The sequence below is a fragment of the Diprion similis genome, chromosome 14 (genome assembly GCF_021155765.1).
Source record: "Diprion similis isolate iyDipSimi1 chromosome 14, iyDipSimi1.1, whole genome shotgun sequence".
NCBI classification, from domain to species: Eukaryota; Metazoa; Arthropoda; class Insecta; order Hymenoptera; family Diprionidae; genus Diprion; species Diprion similis.
Window position 1 is genome coordinate 5599569 of NC_060118.1, and position 18044 is coordinate 5617612.

The window sequence follows — 18044 nt, forward strand, 5'->3', positions numbered from 1 at the left end:
AGTTTATATCTTCATGAATAAATTTTCATTCAATACATGTAGTCATTTGGGTTCACTGTTAAAAATTTCTGTATGGAACTTCCTTTACTGTATTGGAAGTTTTATTCGGACACGGAACAGTAAATTCGCGATATATTTACCGCTTATTCAATTTACAAATACAATAAATTTTGCTACACGATTTAACAAATTCAAATGACATTTTTTTACTTTTCCTATAATTTTTATTAAAGTCTAAAATTTTCTATTGTAACTTTAATACAAATACATAGTAATTTATGTGACTGCACCGAATTCATAAATTTGCAGCCTGATTTCTTAAATTGACTTCTCTTTTGTACAGTAAATGTGCAGTAAATTTACAATAATTTTTACGACCACTTTCTTTGATTCACAAATTGATTTCTAGCCATTAACTTTACAACTTCCTCTAGTGAATGGCCCATCGAAGTAAGTGAGATTACGGAATGAAAAAGCGCCCTACGATAGGCTTCTGAAATTAAAATGGCTTGCAGGATAAACCTAGGATGCGAAGTGGTTGAGCCCATAAATTATGTCGATCTTATCTACTATATAGATAAGAATATATCAATGTCACCGAGACAATTCGTTTTAAATGCAAATAGGCAAGAAACACTTCTGCTACTGTTCAAACCAAGTCACCAGGTGCTGAGCTCCACGCAGGCGACTCACTTCTTCTTCTTCGTCTTCGTCTTCTTCGTCTTCTTCGTCTTGTTCTTCTTTGCAGCGGCAAGTTCTGTAACGTGCATCTCCCCCCTTTCGATCGGTTTTTACCCTCCCCTTATCCATTCGTCTGGTTCCGTCTTCTGCTACCTGTGATTCTTTTTTCTTGGATATCCTCGGAAATTGAAAGAAAATAGTTCCAGCCTGCGGCGGCAATTCGTTTGCCGTGTAGCGCATCTGTGTTCGACACGTGGTGTGAGTATGCATGGTGTGCCTAGAAGTGCAGCTTCTTTTTCCAAAAAAGTTTCTCTCTCCACCAAAATCCCCTAGATCGGTGGTGATTAATTGTTGTGACGTTGAATCTGCGTGGGGGAAAATGAGCGGGAATTTGAATAACTCACACCACAACTATACATAATGGTATTACCGCGCAGGGTGGCGTTCGCCAGAAAAATAATTCCCTAGGAATATAGGGATTTCTTTAGCCAAATGTTACACATCTTACTTAAAGGCTTTAACCTCGAAGAAATTGAGAGGCGTCTCGTAGGAGTTCTAGGGACACCATGTATACTCACACCACGGTTCGACATCGGTCTCTGACTATTTTTGTAGGCAGAACTTTATGTTTTACGTAAGGGACAATCTCCATCAAAATACGTACGGGAATGATAATTCAAATTTTTTATTCCATCAAAATTTTTATGGGTTATTACACCTAATGAGAGGAGTTTTCGCAAATTTTCTCGTTCGTGTGTTTCTGAGATACGGATTTTTGAATTCTTTTTTTTTCGAAATTCACAACTTTTCGTTTTTTTTTATTTTTTCTCTCTTTTTAACTTACTTTAACCCTTCGGGAAGCACATGTTTCTACAAAACAAATTCAGAAAATCATAGGCGACTTATGGGTTTTCGGAGTCACTGATTACGATTCTAAAGTCAGAATTACGAAATTCAAAATGGCCGGAATTTTCTGAGAGCTGCAATTTTTTCCTTTTTTTTTTTGTTTCAAGTAACGTACCCAAAATTCTTGAAAAATATACTTATATTATGAAATTGTGTATGGAAAATACGTGAAAAAAATTTCAAAGCCTCAGCTGTCTAAGTTACGAAAAAAACTGATTAAAAAAAAAAGTAAACTAGTATTTTCACATTCATTGATTATAACACACATATAAATGAATAAGTGATTACAATTTTGCGTGAATATTAAATGCCGTAGACAATCAAGAGTCTAAAAAGTGTTTCTGTACATATTAAAATTTTTTAAATATATTATATGTATGAAAAAAATTAAGACCAAACAGGTAGGGCGTATAGGTCCCACTGCCGGTCCAAGGGTTAGGAAAAAAAAATACAAAAATATGTGATTACTATCCATTGCGGTATGATTTTTTCATTTAAAGCTCAAACTTCACGATTTCAAGAGGTTGGACATTTTTATTTTATTTATTTTCTTTTTAAATCTCATAAAAAACTATTACTGACGATCTCAGACTTGTTTGATATTTTTTCGTATTATTATTATTCCAAAAACCTTTTTATTTATTTTTTTTTAACATGAAGTAAAACATTTATCTTACAATGCATCAGTAATTTGTCATTAATTTAACTCGGAGGTTGATGTAATTGTAAAATCTTAGTAAATAAATTCAACTAATGGTGAACAAAAGAGAATAAATACTCATTTACGTAAATTCTTTTTATTAACTATCCGGTTTATAGCTTATTCAACGGTCATTGTCTAACAAATATAACTCTATTTAGGTATTACTGCATGATTCTTTGTTACTTAACTAGCAAAATAATTCATAAGGCTTTCTCATATAACGCGATTAATTTCTGTAAATAGTATTCGAAAATTCTTTAGGGATTTTACAAATCAAAATACACATTAAGGTACAACTTAGAAATAATATCGAAGATGTTGACTTGGACGAAGGACTTTCTTTTTGTACAATATTATATGGAAATGAACGCGATCACTTCGGAAAGTTTACAGAAAGTCATCAATATTTTGTATTTAAATACTTTTTTTCGACTGTCGATTCTCGTGATATACCGATTTATAAAAGCAGAGCTCTCCGAAGCACTTCAGTGACAAAAATCAAAACAGTTTTTCTCAACTTGTCCTTACATTCAATACAATCTATAAAAAAATTATGAAAAAAATATTTAAGAGGTAAATTAAGAACGAGACCAAGATGGCTAGAAAAAATTAGTAAAGGATTTTGTTGCAAACGAAAGAAGAATAATTATCGTAATAGTCAATTGAGGTATAGTATCGTATAACAGAAAATCAAATACCACGAAGTGTGAAACAGTTGCTCATACTTCTCAACAATGTACTAATATATTATAAACATAACAAAAGCTAACGATAATTTATTTGTGTAACTTATACAGCTACTCAGATTATTTGCACCATCTCCGGGGTTTTTGATTATAATTATTTAAAAAATACAAACTTATGAAACCGGAAATGCAAGGGAATAACCAATGAAACGCGGCGGACTGAAACTCCTATACCGTTTAAGCGATCAGGATGAAACTTGGGAAATTGATGCCTTATTTTGGCAAAAAGTGGAGCGACGTTTTACTTTTTGAAAATGTGGAAAAAAAAATTTACAGATCGGTTATCACATATCGAAATTGGGAAAATTTTCACAGTTGCACCGAAAGGATTGAACTATCCGGTATGATGCCACTCGGCACTTGATGAAACACACGCTTTGAGCCCAGTCCCATAAGATTTGATGGTAAAATGACAAAATAGCAGCTGATCTGGTTTTACGATTACAAACAACACCAACATCTCATTTTGGCGACACTTGTTACCGATCTTTCACGCCTGCCGGTAATTTTTTACCGACATTACGCGCATACATTACCGGCATGAGCGTAATGTCGGTAACAAATGTCGCCAAAATGAGATTTCGGTGTTCTTCGTAATCGAAAACCAGATCAGCTGCCATTTCGTCATTTTATCATTAAATCTTATGGGCTCAAAGTGTGTGTTTCATCACCGCCGAGTGGCATCATATCGGATAGTTCGATCCTTTTGGTGCGACTGTGAAAATTCTCCCAATTTCGGTGAGTGATAACTGATCTGTAAATTTTTTTTCCAAATTTTAAAAAAGTAAAAAGTCGCTCCACTTTTTGCCAAAATAAGGCATCAATTGCCCAAGTTTCATCCTGATCGCTTGAACGATGTAGGAGTCTCGGCTCGCCGCGTTTTCAAGGTGTACAACGCGACTTTATAAGCAATTTATCTGAATTTCTGATTTCTGCATTTCAAGGTTCGATTCATAAATCGAAATTGATACTTCGTGCTTTCGAATCATTCACTGATGTCACAGCAAACATATCCAAGGACTTGAAGGTGACTCTGGCTTGTAAATTTTTCCGCAAAAACTTTTCAATCAGATGTTTACTGTAAACGCGATTCGGCTCTTCAATCTCCTCGTGAACGTTAGCCTCCCTCTTCGTGAGGACCAAAGTGTTCCAAGGTGCCCAAGTCGCCTCTTTTTGGAACCTAACAAGTGCCAGCTGATGCATGTCTGTGCATTCTGAGATTCCTGATTTCCCGTGCCAAATAACCGTCACCAAGTGCCGGATGCCCTTCGGGCCTATCACGAAGGCCACACTGTCGAAGGCCCTTTTCTTCGCCTCGTGTTTCCGCACCCTCCGCAGCATCTCGTCGAAGGGCTCGTGCACCGGGCGAACCGAGGATTTTGGCGCTGTATTCTCGCAGTTCAAGCAGGTCGAAATCCGCTGATGCCTGTTGAGGCCGAACCTGGTGATGGACAGAAGTTTGCCGCACCTTCCGCAAACTCTGGTGATTTGGTTTGTTGTTGGACGTCGTCCCCCTGGTGAAAATGATTTTGACTATGACAAACTATAAGGAAAAAGGTCGAATCGTAATAATTCATCAAGAGTCGCAAAAATATGCAACTTCTATAAAATCATAATAGTTTTGTATAGATTTTTGTAGAAGAGTATGAATATAATATCTAGGAAGATCAACAATTGAAATCATGAGATATAACTCTTCATAAATTTAGAAAAAATAAAAAAGAAGATCTATGCAAAACTACCACCGTAATTGAACGGAATAGTTTCTTTGGATTAAATAGAACAAAACTATGTCGATCTACGAAAATCAGAGCTTAGAATTCAAAATGTTGGAAAGTAGGTACAGCCTTTCGTAAGCTCCATGAATTTTCATAAAAGAGTGACAATTTTTACAAAAAAATTATAATGATCGACAATTTTAGAATTCAATTTATATCTATCAGATTACGAATATGTATGAAATGCGAGCCAATCTGCACTTATCTACTAAAAACTACGATAATCTTTGGCAAACTACGAAATCTAAGTTCAAAAACTATGAATCATCCCAAATTCTACACTTTTGATAGAAATTTTCGTAGAAATTCATAGAATTATTTTTAACAGATATCCATTTCAAGATTTGATATAAGAAAAATGATCTCGTAAATACGAGCCAATCTACACTTATTTATAGAAAACGTCGATAATCTACGAAAAAACACGAATTGTTACGAAATCTAAATTCAAAAACTACGAAACGGCCGAAATCCTATACTTTTGCAAAGAAATTTTTGAAAAAATTTATTGAAATTTTTATAGAAATTCATGGAATTACTTTCACCAGGGCCTTGATTTAACGCAACGGCTTCTTCTTCTGTCCGACATTTGGCGTCGCAGGATGTTTCTCTTCGTATGAAATAGAGGAACGCCAGTTTCAAACGAGCCCTCAACTGCTCCAGCATCGTCTCGTGCACGTTCCTCGATAATAAGCAGAGCTCTTGATCGATAAGGTAGATTATTTCCAGAACAATTTCACACGTGTGAGCCTTAAAAAATTCCTTGATTTCTAGAAGCAGGTTCAAACGCTCTTTGACCGTTAAACCCAGCCGCGACATCGACTCGTACAATCTTTTGTACTCTTTTGCCTTCTGCACTCTAAGAGTTTCCATAGAAACGGTACATCCTCTGTATCCCGTCCAGGTAATCGGCTTTGTTCGACGGTTCAAAAACTCCATGTTACGTCTTTCCACTTGAACCTGTTTCACCTCAGTCTTCATCCTGTCAATCGCTCGGAGCAGTTCGATTTCTTTCTGTAATATAACCGCGTGCGCCGCCATCTTGGAACACTTCATGAAAGTCCGATTCGCCCGCTCAATTTCCTCGACCCTCCAACGATCAACCAAATTGTAAAGCATTTCAAAATCGTCCCGAGTTCGCGGGTTTGTGGAATTGATAATGTGAAGTTGACGCTTGTTTCCGTGCTGCTCTTCAAAAGTCCTGTAAAAACTTACGTTCGTCCTTACCAAGTTACGAAATATCGACGCGAAGTGTCGTATCATCGCTCGGGTTCGATAAGCTCTGTAAAATTTTTGAATTTTTACGGCAAAGGCTTCAAGGTTCTCATTTCGAACGCTGCCATGTTGTAAAACGGCTTTCCTTTGTTTCGGTTCGAACTTTCCCGCCAATAAATACTTGTCCGATATCGTGGGTATGCAGATTCCATTTTCGAATGTTTGACTGCTCTTTTCCAACGGCACTTCCGTCGATCTGTCTACAGACACCGTCGTTTGCGTGTCTCGATTTATTAGGGAATCCCATGATACTTTTGGATCTCTTGGACGTGTCTGAGTCGTCGCATTGTGATACTCCCTTTGAGTTCTCGTATCCTTCCACCCACCAAGAAACGGCTTTCTTATGCTATGGTTGACAATCTCTACTACGATCACCATTTCTTCAAATCAACCAACTCTCCGATTTCTTCGCATTCCAGCATCGGTTTATTCTATTATACCTTACCACTGAGAAAAATTTCATCTTTTACAGATACTGTAAGATTCTGGTATCCATTACTGCTCCGGCATCAAATTTTTGCAATACCTACAAGAGAATATGGTATAGCATGGATGACCGTAATCAAGAATAATGGTAATGTACTTGTCACAGGTTTTCTGGTTACTACTGAACTCATTTTCATTTCCTGCCCAGAACTATGTTCTTAACGTATAGTAAAAAAATTAAAATAGTTAACGTGACTGTATGGTAAACATAAATAAAAATTTCTGTCTGTGTGTGTATGGTAATTCACGCGATGTTCAAACTCAAGTATAAATAAAAAAAACCTAATTTCATTCAACGAACACTACGAAATAACATTATTCCTTATCACTTTTCACTTTATGTGCTAAAAAATAGCGTTAAATAAGATATTTAATTCACAGATTGCACGTTGAAATCTATAATATAATTTTTAAACTGTTAACAGTTCTAGAATCACAGCTGATAACGTTACAGGCTTTTACGGAAATCCATTTCATTTCAAAATTGTCTGGAAAAAGTTGTGAGATAAATAAAATAATATGAAAATAAATACTAAACGAAATAGTTTTTTGTACAATGTGAATTCCGACGCTCATCGTGTGTTAAGAAGAAAAATAGCGGTTATTTGTCATTTCTTTCCCATCACAAGTTTTCGATAATTCATCAATCGATACGGATAAATTTTTCGGAACATGTTAAGACCAAATCTCAAACACACCTTGAACGTCTTCCTTCCTTAGATATTATGGAACTACTAACAAATCGTCGTGGTAAGCAACTGATAAGCGTCGAAATCGCGCGGTTGCTAAGCCTGAATTCCGATGTTTGATCAATCCTGCAGAAGCCACAGGTATAAATTTGACCGTACTGCTGTAGATTTGGTCTTAAGAGCGCGGCTTAAGATTAAACCGCACAATTATGTGCAATGTTCGAAATTTTCATAAATCGGCCATGGACACGTCTGACGTAACCTTGTAGCCCAATTAGCGATCGCAAAAATAAGGAAAAAATCACGTGATGGTAGCACACCGAAAGTCGGCTGGGATCGCCAGGACCGGCACATTTTACGTTCAATGCCTCAAATTAAGCAGACGTGTTTTAGTTTCGTCAGCACCTTTCTTTACCGCCATCTTGAAATTCAGTCGTATTCTCTCACTTATCATTCTACCTGTTTTCTACACCTGTCTCTACATCTTTCTACTGTTCTCGTTAGTGAGGTATTCTTTTGTTGTTTCTATGAAGATTCTGTGAAGTCACACCTGCACTGCATCTTTCCTGTTTCCTTATCTTTTCTCGCAGTTCACTCTGCGTGAGCCACGTGGGTTCGTTCCTTACCCTTTTTCTTATATAATATCGCGACTGGTTAGCTTACTTATTTAATTTCAAGAGACTATTGCTTCATTGTCTAAATCTTGCTTTGCTGAATTATCTATTTCTCTGATACCGCTGAATAGCGGTACTTTACTAGTTCTTCGCTTATGCTTGATTAGAATATCTTTTATTACCTTGCTTTACTTGAATTGCGTATCTATTATTCTCCGTATATAGTGATGGGAAAACTAGTTACCTTCTAAATTCTCTCAGCTTACCCTTTATTCTTACTATCTTTTCTCCATCTTTTCTATACTGATTTGATTATACGTTGCTTCATTACCAAATATCTTTAATGAATATCGTAAGTATACCGCGTGCGCGATCTTCTAATCTTCTAACACGTCATTCTTGGAAATTGGAGTATTGCGCCGTACTGAATAACACCTCTATTATTACTTCGTTAATACCGCTGTTACGTAGTTTATCCGTAGTCCCTCTAGATTGTAATATTCTACATCGTAATATCTTTTCTCGAATCTCTTTTCTTGATAAGTTAAAGTATCTTTCGCTTTTCTATTTCTTACTTATCGCAAATACCGCAAACTAGAAACTACGTATTTTATTGTATTAATTTTAGTATTTGATTCTTGCTTATTTCTTTAGTTACCTTGCTTCTATAATTTGTTGCGTCAATTCTGTTTCTATGACTCTGCTTTAATTCTAATATTATTAAATTGACTTGTATTTCCTGCTTTTCCTTATCATTTGTGATATTTCTTACTTTTTTTTTATCATCTGTAATACTTATCACTTCTTTATTATTTGTAATATTTTCTGCTTTACCTGCAAATTATCTTGACTTTTTTTCTTTACTGTGATAATACTATGCTCTCACTATATTACACTGATTTTGCTTGAATTATTAACATTTACTTTAAGGACTTTGGATTGTGCATTGCATGCTAGCCTACCTTCAACTAATTATTGTAAACATTACTCTAATTGTTATCTCGAGTAATGCTTTACATATTTTCTCGTGTTTTATCTATTGGATACAACCCATCCCCTCTGCCATTATCTTGTCTACACAGAGTCAGCTGTGCAAAACCGTCGTAGGACCTAATATTTTCTATTCTCTTCTCTTTTCTAATTATCTAATATCTGACGCTACCGCGTCTGGCGCCCAACAGCAATATCTTTATCGATAATTATCTCATTATTCAGATCAGTATCTACGCCATAGAGTAACTAAACTTTCTACCATTGAAAATATCTAGGATAAAATATCTAGGAAAAAAAGGATCACGTTACATACATGGAGTGCGTTCCGAAATTAGTTAGCAGTGCTAAAAACTCCCTAGGATAGAAACAGAGCTATAGTCGCGAACTCGGCTGCGCACAAGAGATAAACAATTGCTGACAGCACTAGTAGCCAATTTCGGAACGCACCGTGGTGGTATAAGCCCGCGACAAATCTGTTTCGCGCGCAGGGGGCGCCACCAGCAATCGAAGCGATCGAGCTGAAAACCGGAGCGCGAAAAATCATTTCACCACTAAACACCCGAAGTGACGAGTCGTCCAGAACAATCGTACTTTCTTTTGCCCCCGGTGAAAATGATTTCTATGACAAACTATAAGAAAAAAAGGGCGAATCGTAAAGATTCAAGGACGGTAGATTTCTGTGTTTTTTTTTTTTTTTTATAGAAGACTACCACTCTTCAAATTAACGATGTTTAACGAGAATTCACGAAAATATGCAACTTCTGTAAAAACTTGATAGTTTTATGTAGATTTTAGTAGAAAAGTATGAATATCCATGTAGATCTACAAGTGAAATCATGAGAAATAGTTCCACATACATTTCGAGAAAATGAAAAATAAAATCTATGAAAAATCACCACCGTAGTTGAACGGAATAGTTTTTTTTTTTTTTATTAAGCAGACTAATACTACATCAATCTAAGAAAATCTGAACCTCAAATTTGCACTGAATATAGAAGTATGAGAATCTGTGGAAAAACTACAAACGTCATTCAATTAACTAGTTTCTCATGATTAAACAGAAGAAAACTACGTTGATCTACAAAAATCTAAGATAGGATTCGAAATGTTGAAAAGTACAACTTTTCATAAACTTCATGGATTCTCATTAAAAAAATACAAATTTTTACAAAAAATTGTGATGACATATGTATGTATTCAGAATTCAATTTATATCGATAGGATTACGAATATCTATGAGAAGTATGAAATACTATTTTCCAACCACCGCTAGATGTCGCATCTCTCTCATAAGGAAAACTTATTGCAGACAAGTTAACATCCTAGCAAAATCTGGGTCCACGCATGATAACTAATCTTGTTATTTTCTGATGGTAAGTATGACCTAGTCAGATTTAGAGAATCTGCCGTATACTTTTGAACGCACCTCATCTCAATAGATGAGTCTTATGAAAAAACTTACATTCATGTTATCTACTAAATGACAAATCTAACATAAATGATATTTTAATAAAAATTACATGTACCAAAACCCATTCGAATAGTATTTAATTATACAAACATCTAGCAGAAAATTGATATTATCTATTCCGGAAGAACCAAAACAGATTCGAATTGTATTCCATTGTACAAAAATCTACAAAAAACTACGAATTAGTACTTAAATCTAAATTTAAAAACTATGAATCTGCCCCTAAATCTACACTTTTGCATATAAATTTCCGTCAAAGTTCGTGGAAATATTTACAGAAATTTCCATCGAAATTCATAGAATTATTTTCACCAAGGGCTCCTTATTTATACCGCTCAGAACGTAATGAAACTTCTTTCAAGGTTACTTATAAAACGATCCTCAAGGTATTTCATCTCCTCGCAGTTAGATCGTCTTATGTATAAGCTTTATAAACTCTGGCGAAATATATTGCATTGACTCTTAAATAATCATAATTGTATAGACTGAAATCAGTGGTCAGTCGGGAGTTTTTAATATTTTTGTTCCCGACTCAACCATATAGTCCAATTTTTTTACTTGAAAAGTGAAACTAAAGTGGCATATTATTCCCTTTGTGGGAAAAAAGTAGCACCATTTGCAGGAAATATGAGGTCATACATCACTCAAATTATTTTTTCAATTTTTCTGATTTTTTCTCTTTCTTTTCCATTTCGAACAAGATCTCCCTGTATTATTATAAACTTTGAATAATATTATAGTTTCTAACTCATAGATCATCCTGGAATATGAAAGGAAAACACTTTAAGTCAATCATATGACCAGAGTTGAGTCAGGAATAAAGTTCCATATATAACACCAGAATAAAAGTTGATTATTCCCTTGTTACGTAATATACTATTATAGAACGAACCTATAAAGTTGATGCTTTGATAGTAAAAAATCGGTTTTTATTTTCCAATCCTGTAGCATAATATTCATGTGAGGTACAAAATTTTTTTCGTTATCCTACGTTCGGCAATAATCCACGACTTCAAATCATGCTAAGCGTGATTATGAATTACTTTTGGAGCTTCATACTCCTTTCGTTTTTGGACCATATAAAATCGCGAAGATTCTCGGTAGTGTTTCTCGAACACGACCAATTCCCTGCAATAATAAGTCGTTATTAACGGTAAACACAACCGTTAAGAAATCATCAAGCGCCGAGTAAAAAGTGGTTACTAAACCTGAAATGACTTTTGGCTTGCTCTTGAGCTAAAAATATTTTGTCAAGTAAACTCTGAGCGTAAACAGTCCGGAAATCTTCGATGTAGTAATGAGCTTCGGTTTCCTCCTCGGTTAGTAAAATGCAGTTCCATGGCGACCATTCGATATTTATGTCAAATCTACCAAGTCGCAATTTAAAAAGATCGTCGTTCTCACTGATTACCGATCTACCGTGCCAAATGTTGTTAATCAAATGATATATTCCAGGCTCTCGCAAGATGAAGATTAGGCTCGAAAAGCAATTCCTTTTCATTTCATCTTCTCGTATACCGTTCAACAGATACGTATACAGGGAGAAATTTATACGAGCCTGTTTTCCCTCGACCAATCTCTCACAAGCTGAAATTTCGATCAATATTGAATTAAACATTTTAGGCAAATAAAAAATTTTCTTACGCAATAGTTTCAAACAAAGTGTACAAGAAACTATGAAGTTTTACTCTTCAAACAAATTTTCAGACTAACCCTTTTTACGAGTTTATAAAACCTAACGAAATCGATTTTTTTAATTCTCTACAGATACTGATTTTTTCTAACAAGTTCCAGATATTTGAACAAAGTTTATCAGCACCAGTTTTTCCAATTCATAATTTATAACGAATATTTGAGATTATTTCCTCGAAAGAAAATATGCGTGTATTTAAAAAATTTCAGGTTTGTGGGTGAAAACGGTGAACTACCAATCATTCAAATAAAATTCATTCATCAATTACAGAAATGTTGCAGTCTCATTTCAACCATGTTTGACAAAAAATGTTGAATTGAAATAAACAATTTACAATACAATATCTTCAACAACGCAAAAGCGAACAAATTCATAAAAAATTCTAAACGTATGTTCATACTTTTACCTGAACAGAATAAGAGTTTTTTCATCCTCACGTGAGCCGAAAACCTACGATAAGAGAGCATCCTAAAGCAGCGTCTACAAAACAACATATTTGTTTCCATAGGAAGTCTGAGATCCTCGCAATTTGGATCTCGAGACAAAAAGTCATCCTTGCACTTGCACGTGCAATTTTCACTATTTTCCACAAAGTACAGAAACGAATCTGCGAAGGTAAGAAACCATGTAAAGTACACGCCTCAGGTAACAACGATATGTATTATGTGTTCATAGGTTGGGCGGCAGGGCGATAAAATCTTTCAGAACCGTAAAAAAATGCTGGCAAAGATTTTATTGTTTTGAATGATTTCAAAGGGGAAAAAAACAAGGAAAGAAAAAATTGAAAGCAGAATTTACTCGACATAGTCATTCAAACATTCAGAAAATGTTGCGGACCACATACTGTTCCTTCACGCCTTCAGTGGCTAACTATTTACAATTTTAACCAAAATTCTACACCTTTTCATGAAAACTTATGCGATACATGCATATTCATATTTTCAACAGTCACCCGAACGAGGATAGAGTCGAATTTGGTAAGCAAGAATCGATATTTAAGGTATTTGTCAAAAATCGCACAACTTCGCGCGGCTACTGCTTCGAAACTATAAGTCCCATGGAAAAATGATACTGAACTATTTTGTACAGAACTTTGTCACCTTCGATTTCATGTAAGACCACCGTACGACAAAGAGAAAACTTGATATTACCGAAAGACCAAAAATTTGTACTTTTGCAGCCTCATGGAGACCAGCACAGGCCTCGAGGGTGTGGGGAAAACTTAGATTGTTGTTAATCGCACCCTAATAAACCATTTAAAACAACAAAATCCTTGCCAAAATTTTTTTACGGTCTACACTACTTGCCGCCTGGCCTATTGAGGAGGTACGAAGTTTTTTATGTTAATACGTACAATAAAATGCATAAATGCCTTAACCTTCTGTCTAACTTGTTTTCGATCCAAAACCAAATGCGACTTCAATTCTATACGGATTATATGACGATGCATTTCAATTTCTCACGACAGCTGCATGAGCTGCATCACCAGTCGTTGTCACATAATGCGTATAGAATTGAACTCGCGTTTTGTTTCGGACCGAAAACAAGTTAGCCAGAAGGATACGGCATTTGTAAACTTTACTGTACATTCGGGTAGTCCTTAAAAAAGTCATTTTCGAATTCTGACCGGCTCACTCCCCAAATCAGTTTCCAATATCTAAAAAATAATTGGACCCGTGCCCGTAAGAGGTTGGATTACCCCGTTTAACCCTCTCAAGCACACATTTAATCCACAGAACGGATTTCGATCAAGTTTGGTATAAGGGGTTTTTTGGGTCGTTGATTACGAATCTGAACTTGAAATTTGGAAATTCCATACGTCGAATTTAATATAATGGACCAAAATCCAAAAAGTCATTTGATTCTGGTAAAATTCGGCGCACGGGGGTTTTGAAGGTCACAGATTACGAATCTGAACTTGAAGTTACAAAATTCAAAATGGTGGATCCAGTATGGCAACATCAAGTGACTTTGGGAATTTTGGTCCACAGAATCGGATCCGCCATTTGAATGTTGTAATCTAGAGTTCAGATTGATAATCAGCGACCTCCAAAGTCCTTGAGTAACGAGCTTCACCAAAATCAGGTGACTTTTTGGATTATAGTCCACCATATTGGATACGCCATTTTGAATTTCCAAATTTTTAGTTCAGACGCGTAGTCAGTCATCCAAGAAACTCCGCTAGAACAAATTTTAATGAAATTCCTCTTGCGAGCACGGTTTGGAGTTGAGATGAAAATTTGAAAAAAGATAATCATTTTTTCATTGCTTAGAGTCGATTTAAGGAGTGAGCTGGTCAAAATTCAAAAATCATCTTTTTAAGGACCACCCTAGTGTATATACAAAAAGCGGTTTTCAAGATCAAACAAAAATACGATACTGTACTTTTAATTCTTCTCCTCAACTGGTTTAGCCATTTGTTTCTGACTCCACGACTCATCAACGTGATTTCCTGATCGATTAAATAGACCAATTCATTAACCGCTTGACAATGATGATACTTGAGTGAATTTTTCAGCATCACTAACAGCTCTGTACGTGATTCGACAGTCGAATTTTTACTGCTTAAATTGTCATACAGCCGTTTGAATTCGCTAGCACGTTGTACTTTGACAGTGATCATCTGCGTGGGTTTGCCTTTGTATCCGTTCCATTCGATTGGTGCACAATGAAATGTTAAGAACCTCATTTTATTCTGTTCCAGAAACTCGATTTTAACCTTTTGCTTTAGTTGGTCGATCTCCCTTAACATATCCACCGATTTGTTCAACAATATCACATTCATCGCTCTTTGAGCGCCTTTAAAAAAGTTGTCTGCAACCCGCTTCATCTGGGAATGTTTCCACTGATCCATCAAGTTGTACAACATGTCAAAATCGGATCTCGTCGACGGATATGTCTTTCTTATAATGTCGTGCTGATGCCTCCTCCTATTACAAATGGTAATTGGATTAAATCACATATCGCCAGAGAACAGATATTTAGGATTAAGGGGACACGTCAGTGAAACTCTAAACTTTTTAGATTTACTTAAAATTTGAACTCGTAATAAAGCTCCATAAAACAAATGGTTTTCACACGGTTCGAATCAGTTGCGTTCCATTCGTTTCCAGAAAATATTTAAAATAACGGCGAAACGGTATCAAAACCATTTATTGGGACAATTAGGTAGTAACATGGACATTATGTCCATAGGTGGTAACTTGTTGGATCGCAATTTCCACGGCAACTTTTGTTCCCTGCGCTCCTCTAATAGCTGTATAATTCTTTCAAATTTTTACGACTAGAATTCTCACGCGAGGAGCTTTTCCAAAAACACCACTTTTTCACGTTATTTTCAACAATACCTGGATGCATATGGAACGCCCTACTGAAAATTATTCTGCGATAAATCACATCATGTTATAAATAATAAATCATAAACTATTGATTATAAAATAAAAAAAATCAACAAGTCATAGGTTTCGGTGCATGATTTGTTATGTATATTATCTCATAATCTATACTTTATGGTTTATCATGTGATTTGTTAAGTATTAGGACATATTTATTTGTTAAATTGCATCACATAAGTCATCCGAACTTTGGTCATAACGTTATGTGATTTATCACAAAATAATTTCCAAAGAGGGCGTAAAACTGATTAGAATCGATTGAAAATCACTTGTTTTATGAAGCTTTATTATAAGTTCAAGTTTAAAGCGAATTTAAAGTGTAGAGTTTCACTGATGAACCCCCTTAAGGATACCCCGGTGAAAATAATTCATACTATAAATTATCTTTCGTAGAAAATTATAGATTTTTATAATTTTCCGTAGCACTTTGTAATTTTCTATGTAAAATATTACGATTTTCGACAATTTTAAACATTTTTCCACGCTTTCGGACAATTTCGTACGATTTTCGAATATTTCCTACAATTTTCAACGAACTTCACTTCATTGCAGTTCGGCATAAAAATTACTGTCACCAGGGAAGAATAATTTTTTGAGACAATCGACGGAGTGTTTCACTTGTATGCCAACAGCCTTTCTTCCTCGTGCCGTTTGCAGTCTGTCACGAATTGTCGGTAAGTGGCAGCAGACTCTTTTATAAATCTGGCAATTCGGTATGCCCTGTAATATTTTTGTATCATCCTAGCCTTGCCTTCGATGTCTAACCTCGATTGCATTTCATTATAAGATTCATAAGGCTTGGGTGCAACGTATTTGTCCGTGACATTTGGAATGTAACAATCTTTCCTGCAAAAAAATAAGCATGCCAAAGTAGCCTTAAAGTTCATTCATTGCTGGATCACTGCACGTGTGAAATCAGCTCAATAATTTGTATAAATTGCATTCCACACGATCTAAGCTCCCTCCGAACACCGACACCTTCGACTTTATATTTCCATTCCAAAATTTTTAAGAGTCAGAAATTTGACCGCTTACGAAATCCAAGAATTTTAGGATGAACTTAATTAGGAATTGAAATGTTGTCAGAACAAAAAGAAATTAATCAATAGATTCGTTTTGAATACAACTTTAATGTCATGTTCAAAAATGTCCTAAATTTTTTTCCGGATTAAACAGACTATTTTACATTAAATAACGACTTTTCAGATATGGAGAAATTCTATATACACTTACCGTGAAGAAAAAAATTAAGAAATTCAAACTATAGTATACAATTTTTCGATTTTCGAAAAAATATCAAGTGTGCGGAAAAATTCAAGCGCGGATTCGGGGGCAGGGGGGGGGGGGAGGTTCATTGCCTATAAATAACATTAATTCTAACAAAGTAAATAAAAAATGTCATATTATCCTGTGATAAATGGAAATGGGATTTCTCCAGGTGGAGGAAGACATCGAGTGTTAAAAAATGTATCAATTCCGAGAGAAATTACATAATTGATAAAGTTTTTGCAGATATAACCAGATTTTGTAAACCGTCAAATTTTAATTCTTGAGAAGTCGATGACGCTCGTCCGAATAATTTTGAAAATTAATCGGAAGAGATACTCGCGCGCATAATAAGGGAAAATAAAATCGAAAATATCGAAGGACGGAAGTGGCCCATTTTACCTTGAATGCCCCATAAAAAATTATAGGCGTTAATTACCGCGACATTTGAGTTGCCCTGTGGACAGGCGTTTCGGTAAACCGGGTCTTTGTTTCCACCGTTTGAATAGGTCTCACGCATTGAGAGTTCCATGGTACTCGTTTCTGCCGAGGCCCAGTTTGAGAATTTGCATTTAAATACTGAACGCCGGTAATCTTGTGCCGCCATCCGCCCAAATAAGGTTTTTTTATCGTACGATCTTCCACTTCCACGACGAGAACCATATTTTATGTATTCTAGTCTTCTTCACTCTCCAATCAGTCGAATATAAGGTAAAACAATGTTGCCAATTTCAGTGAAAATAAAAAGAATTATGTATCACAATCACGGGTTGCTTGTTTTTTCTTTCTGCATAACGCAAACCGACTATTTATCGTACGAAGTTGTAATATTTATACTTTGATTATGCTTAGATAATAGCGACTTGGATTTGATGAGATATTAAAGATCTGGAAAAGTGTCAGTTTCACTTCCGAATGATCAAAAATCATCGATTTTCGAATAAATCGATGATTTTTTTTTTTTTTTTTTTTTTTTATTAATCGAGTACAATCGATTACTTTTTAAACTCGATTAATCGAGCAAATCGATTATTTTTCCTCATAATCGCTTTTTGTTTTTTACTTCCATGAATGACGGCAATACAATATCAAGTTATGTGATTAAAAATAAAAAATTGAAAAATATTATGAATGAAAGTATAAATTATCAAAGAACTTTGATAGATTAGTCGATTAATTCTTGCTAATTTAATCGAGTCGTGTTTGAATTATTTTTTTGGACTCAATTAATGAATGCATCGATTATTTTAAGCTTTGTAATAGTGATATTATTAGTTGTCAGAAATTCTCTTACCCGATAATAAAATAAAATATAGTCAGTTATGAAATTCCACATAATACAGTACAT

General features: G+C 35.2%; 2 protein-coding genes across 2 annotated transcripts; both read right to left on the minus strand.

Annotated features, from left to right (window-relative positions):
* Window positions 1–642: 642 nt before the first annotated feature.
* Window positions 643–6467, minus strand: LOC124414448 (IQ and ubiquitin-like domain-containing protein). The gene is made up of 3 exons (XM_046895393.1): window positions 5354–6467; window positions 4030–4550; window positions 643–921 (listed from the first exon to the last, which is right to left on the minus strand). The coding sequence occupies exons 1-3, from the start codon at window positions 6465–6467 to the stop codon at window positions 643–645; spliced, it is 1914 nt and encodes a 637-aa protein (XP_046751349.1).
* A 5041-nt stretch (window positions 6468–11508) lies between these two features.
* LOC124414449 (IQ and ubiquitin-like domain-containing protein) lies at window positions 11509–17359 on the minus strand. Its single transcript, XM_046895394.1, is given in 5 exon segments — window positions 11509–11531; window positions 11534–11929; window positions 14421–14965; window positions 16049–16276; window positions 17136–17359. Coding segments are annotated over 5 exon segments (1416 nt in total).
* Window positions 17360–18044: the final 685 nt, after the last annotated feature.

Bases quoted from the DNA above. Each gene is read 5' to 3' on its own strand.
- LOC124414448 (XM_046895393.1), bottom strand. From the start codon at position 6,467: ATGGTGATCGTAGTAGAGATTGTCAACCATAGCATAAGAAAGCCGTTT. The intron at 4,551-5,353 runs GTAATTCCATGA...CATTTTCACCAG, and splicing joins AAATCAAGGCCCTGGTGAAA to GGGGACGACGTCCAACAACA. The intron at 922-4,029 runs GTGAATGATTCG...TGTCGAACACAG, and splicing joins ATATGTTTGCTGTGACATCA to ATGCGCTACACGGCAAACGA.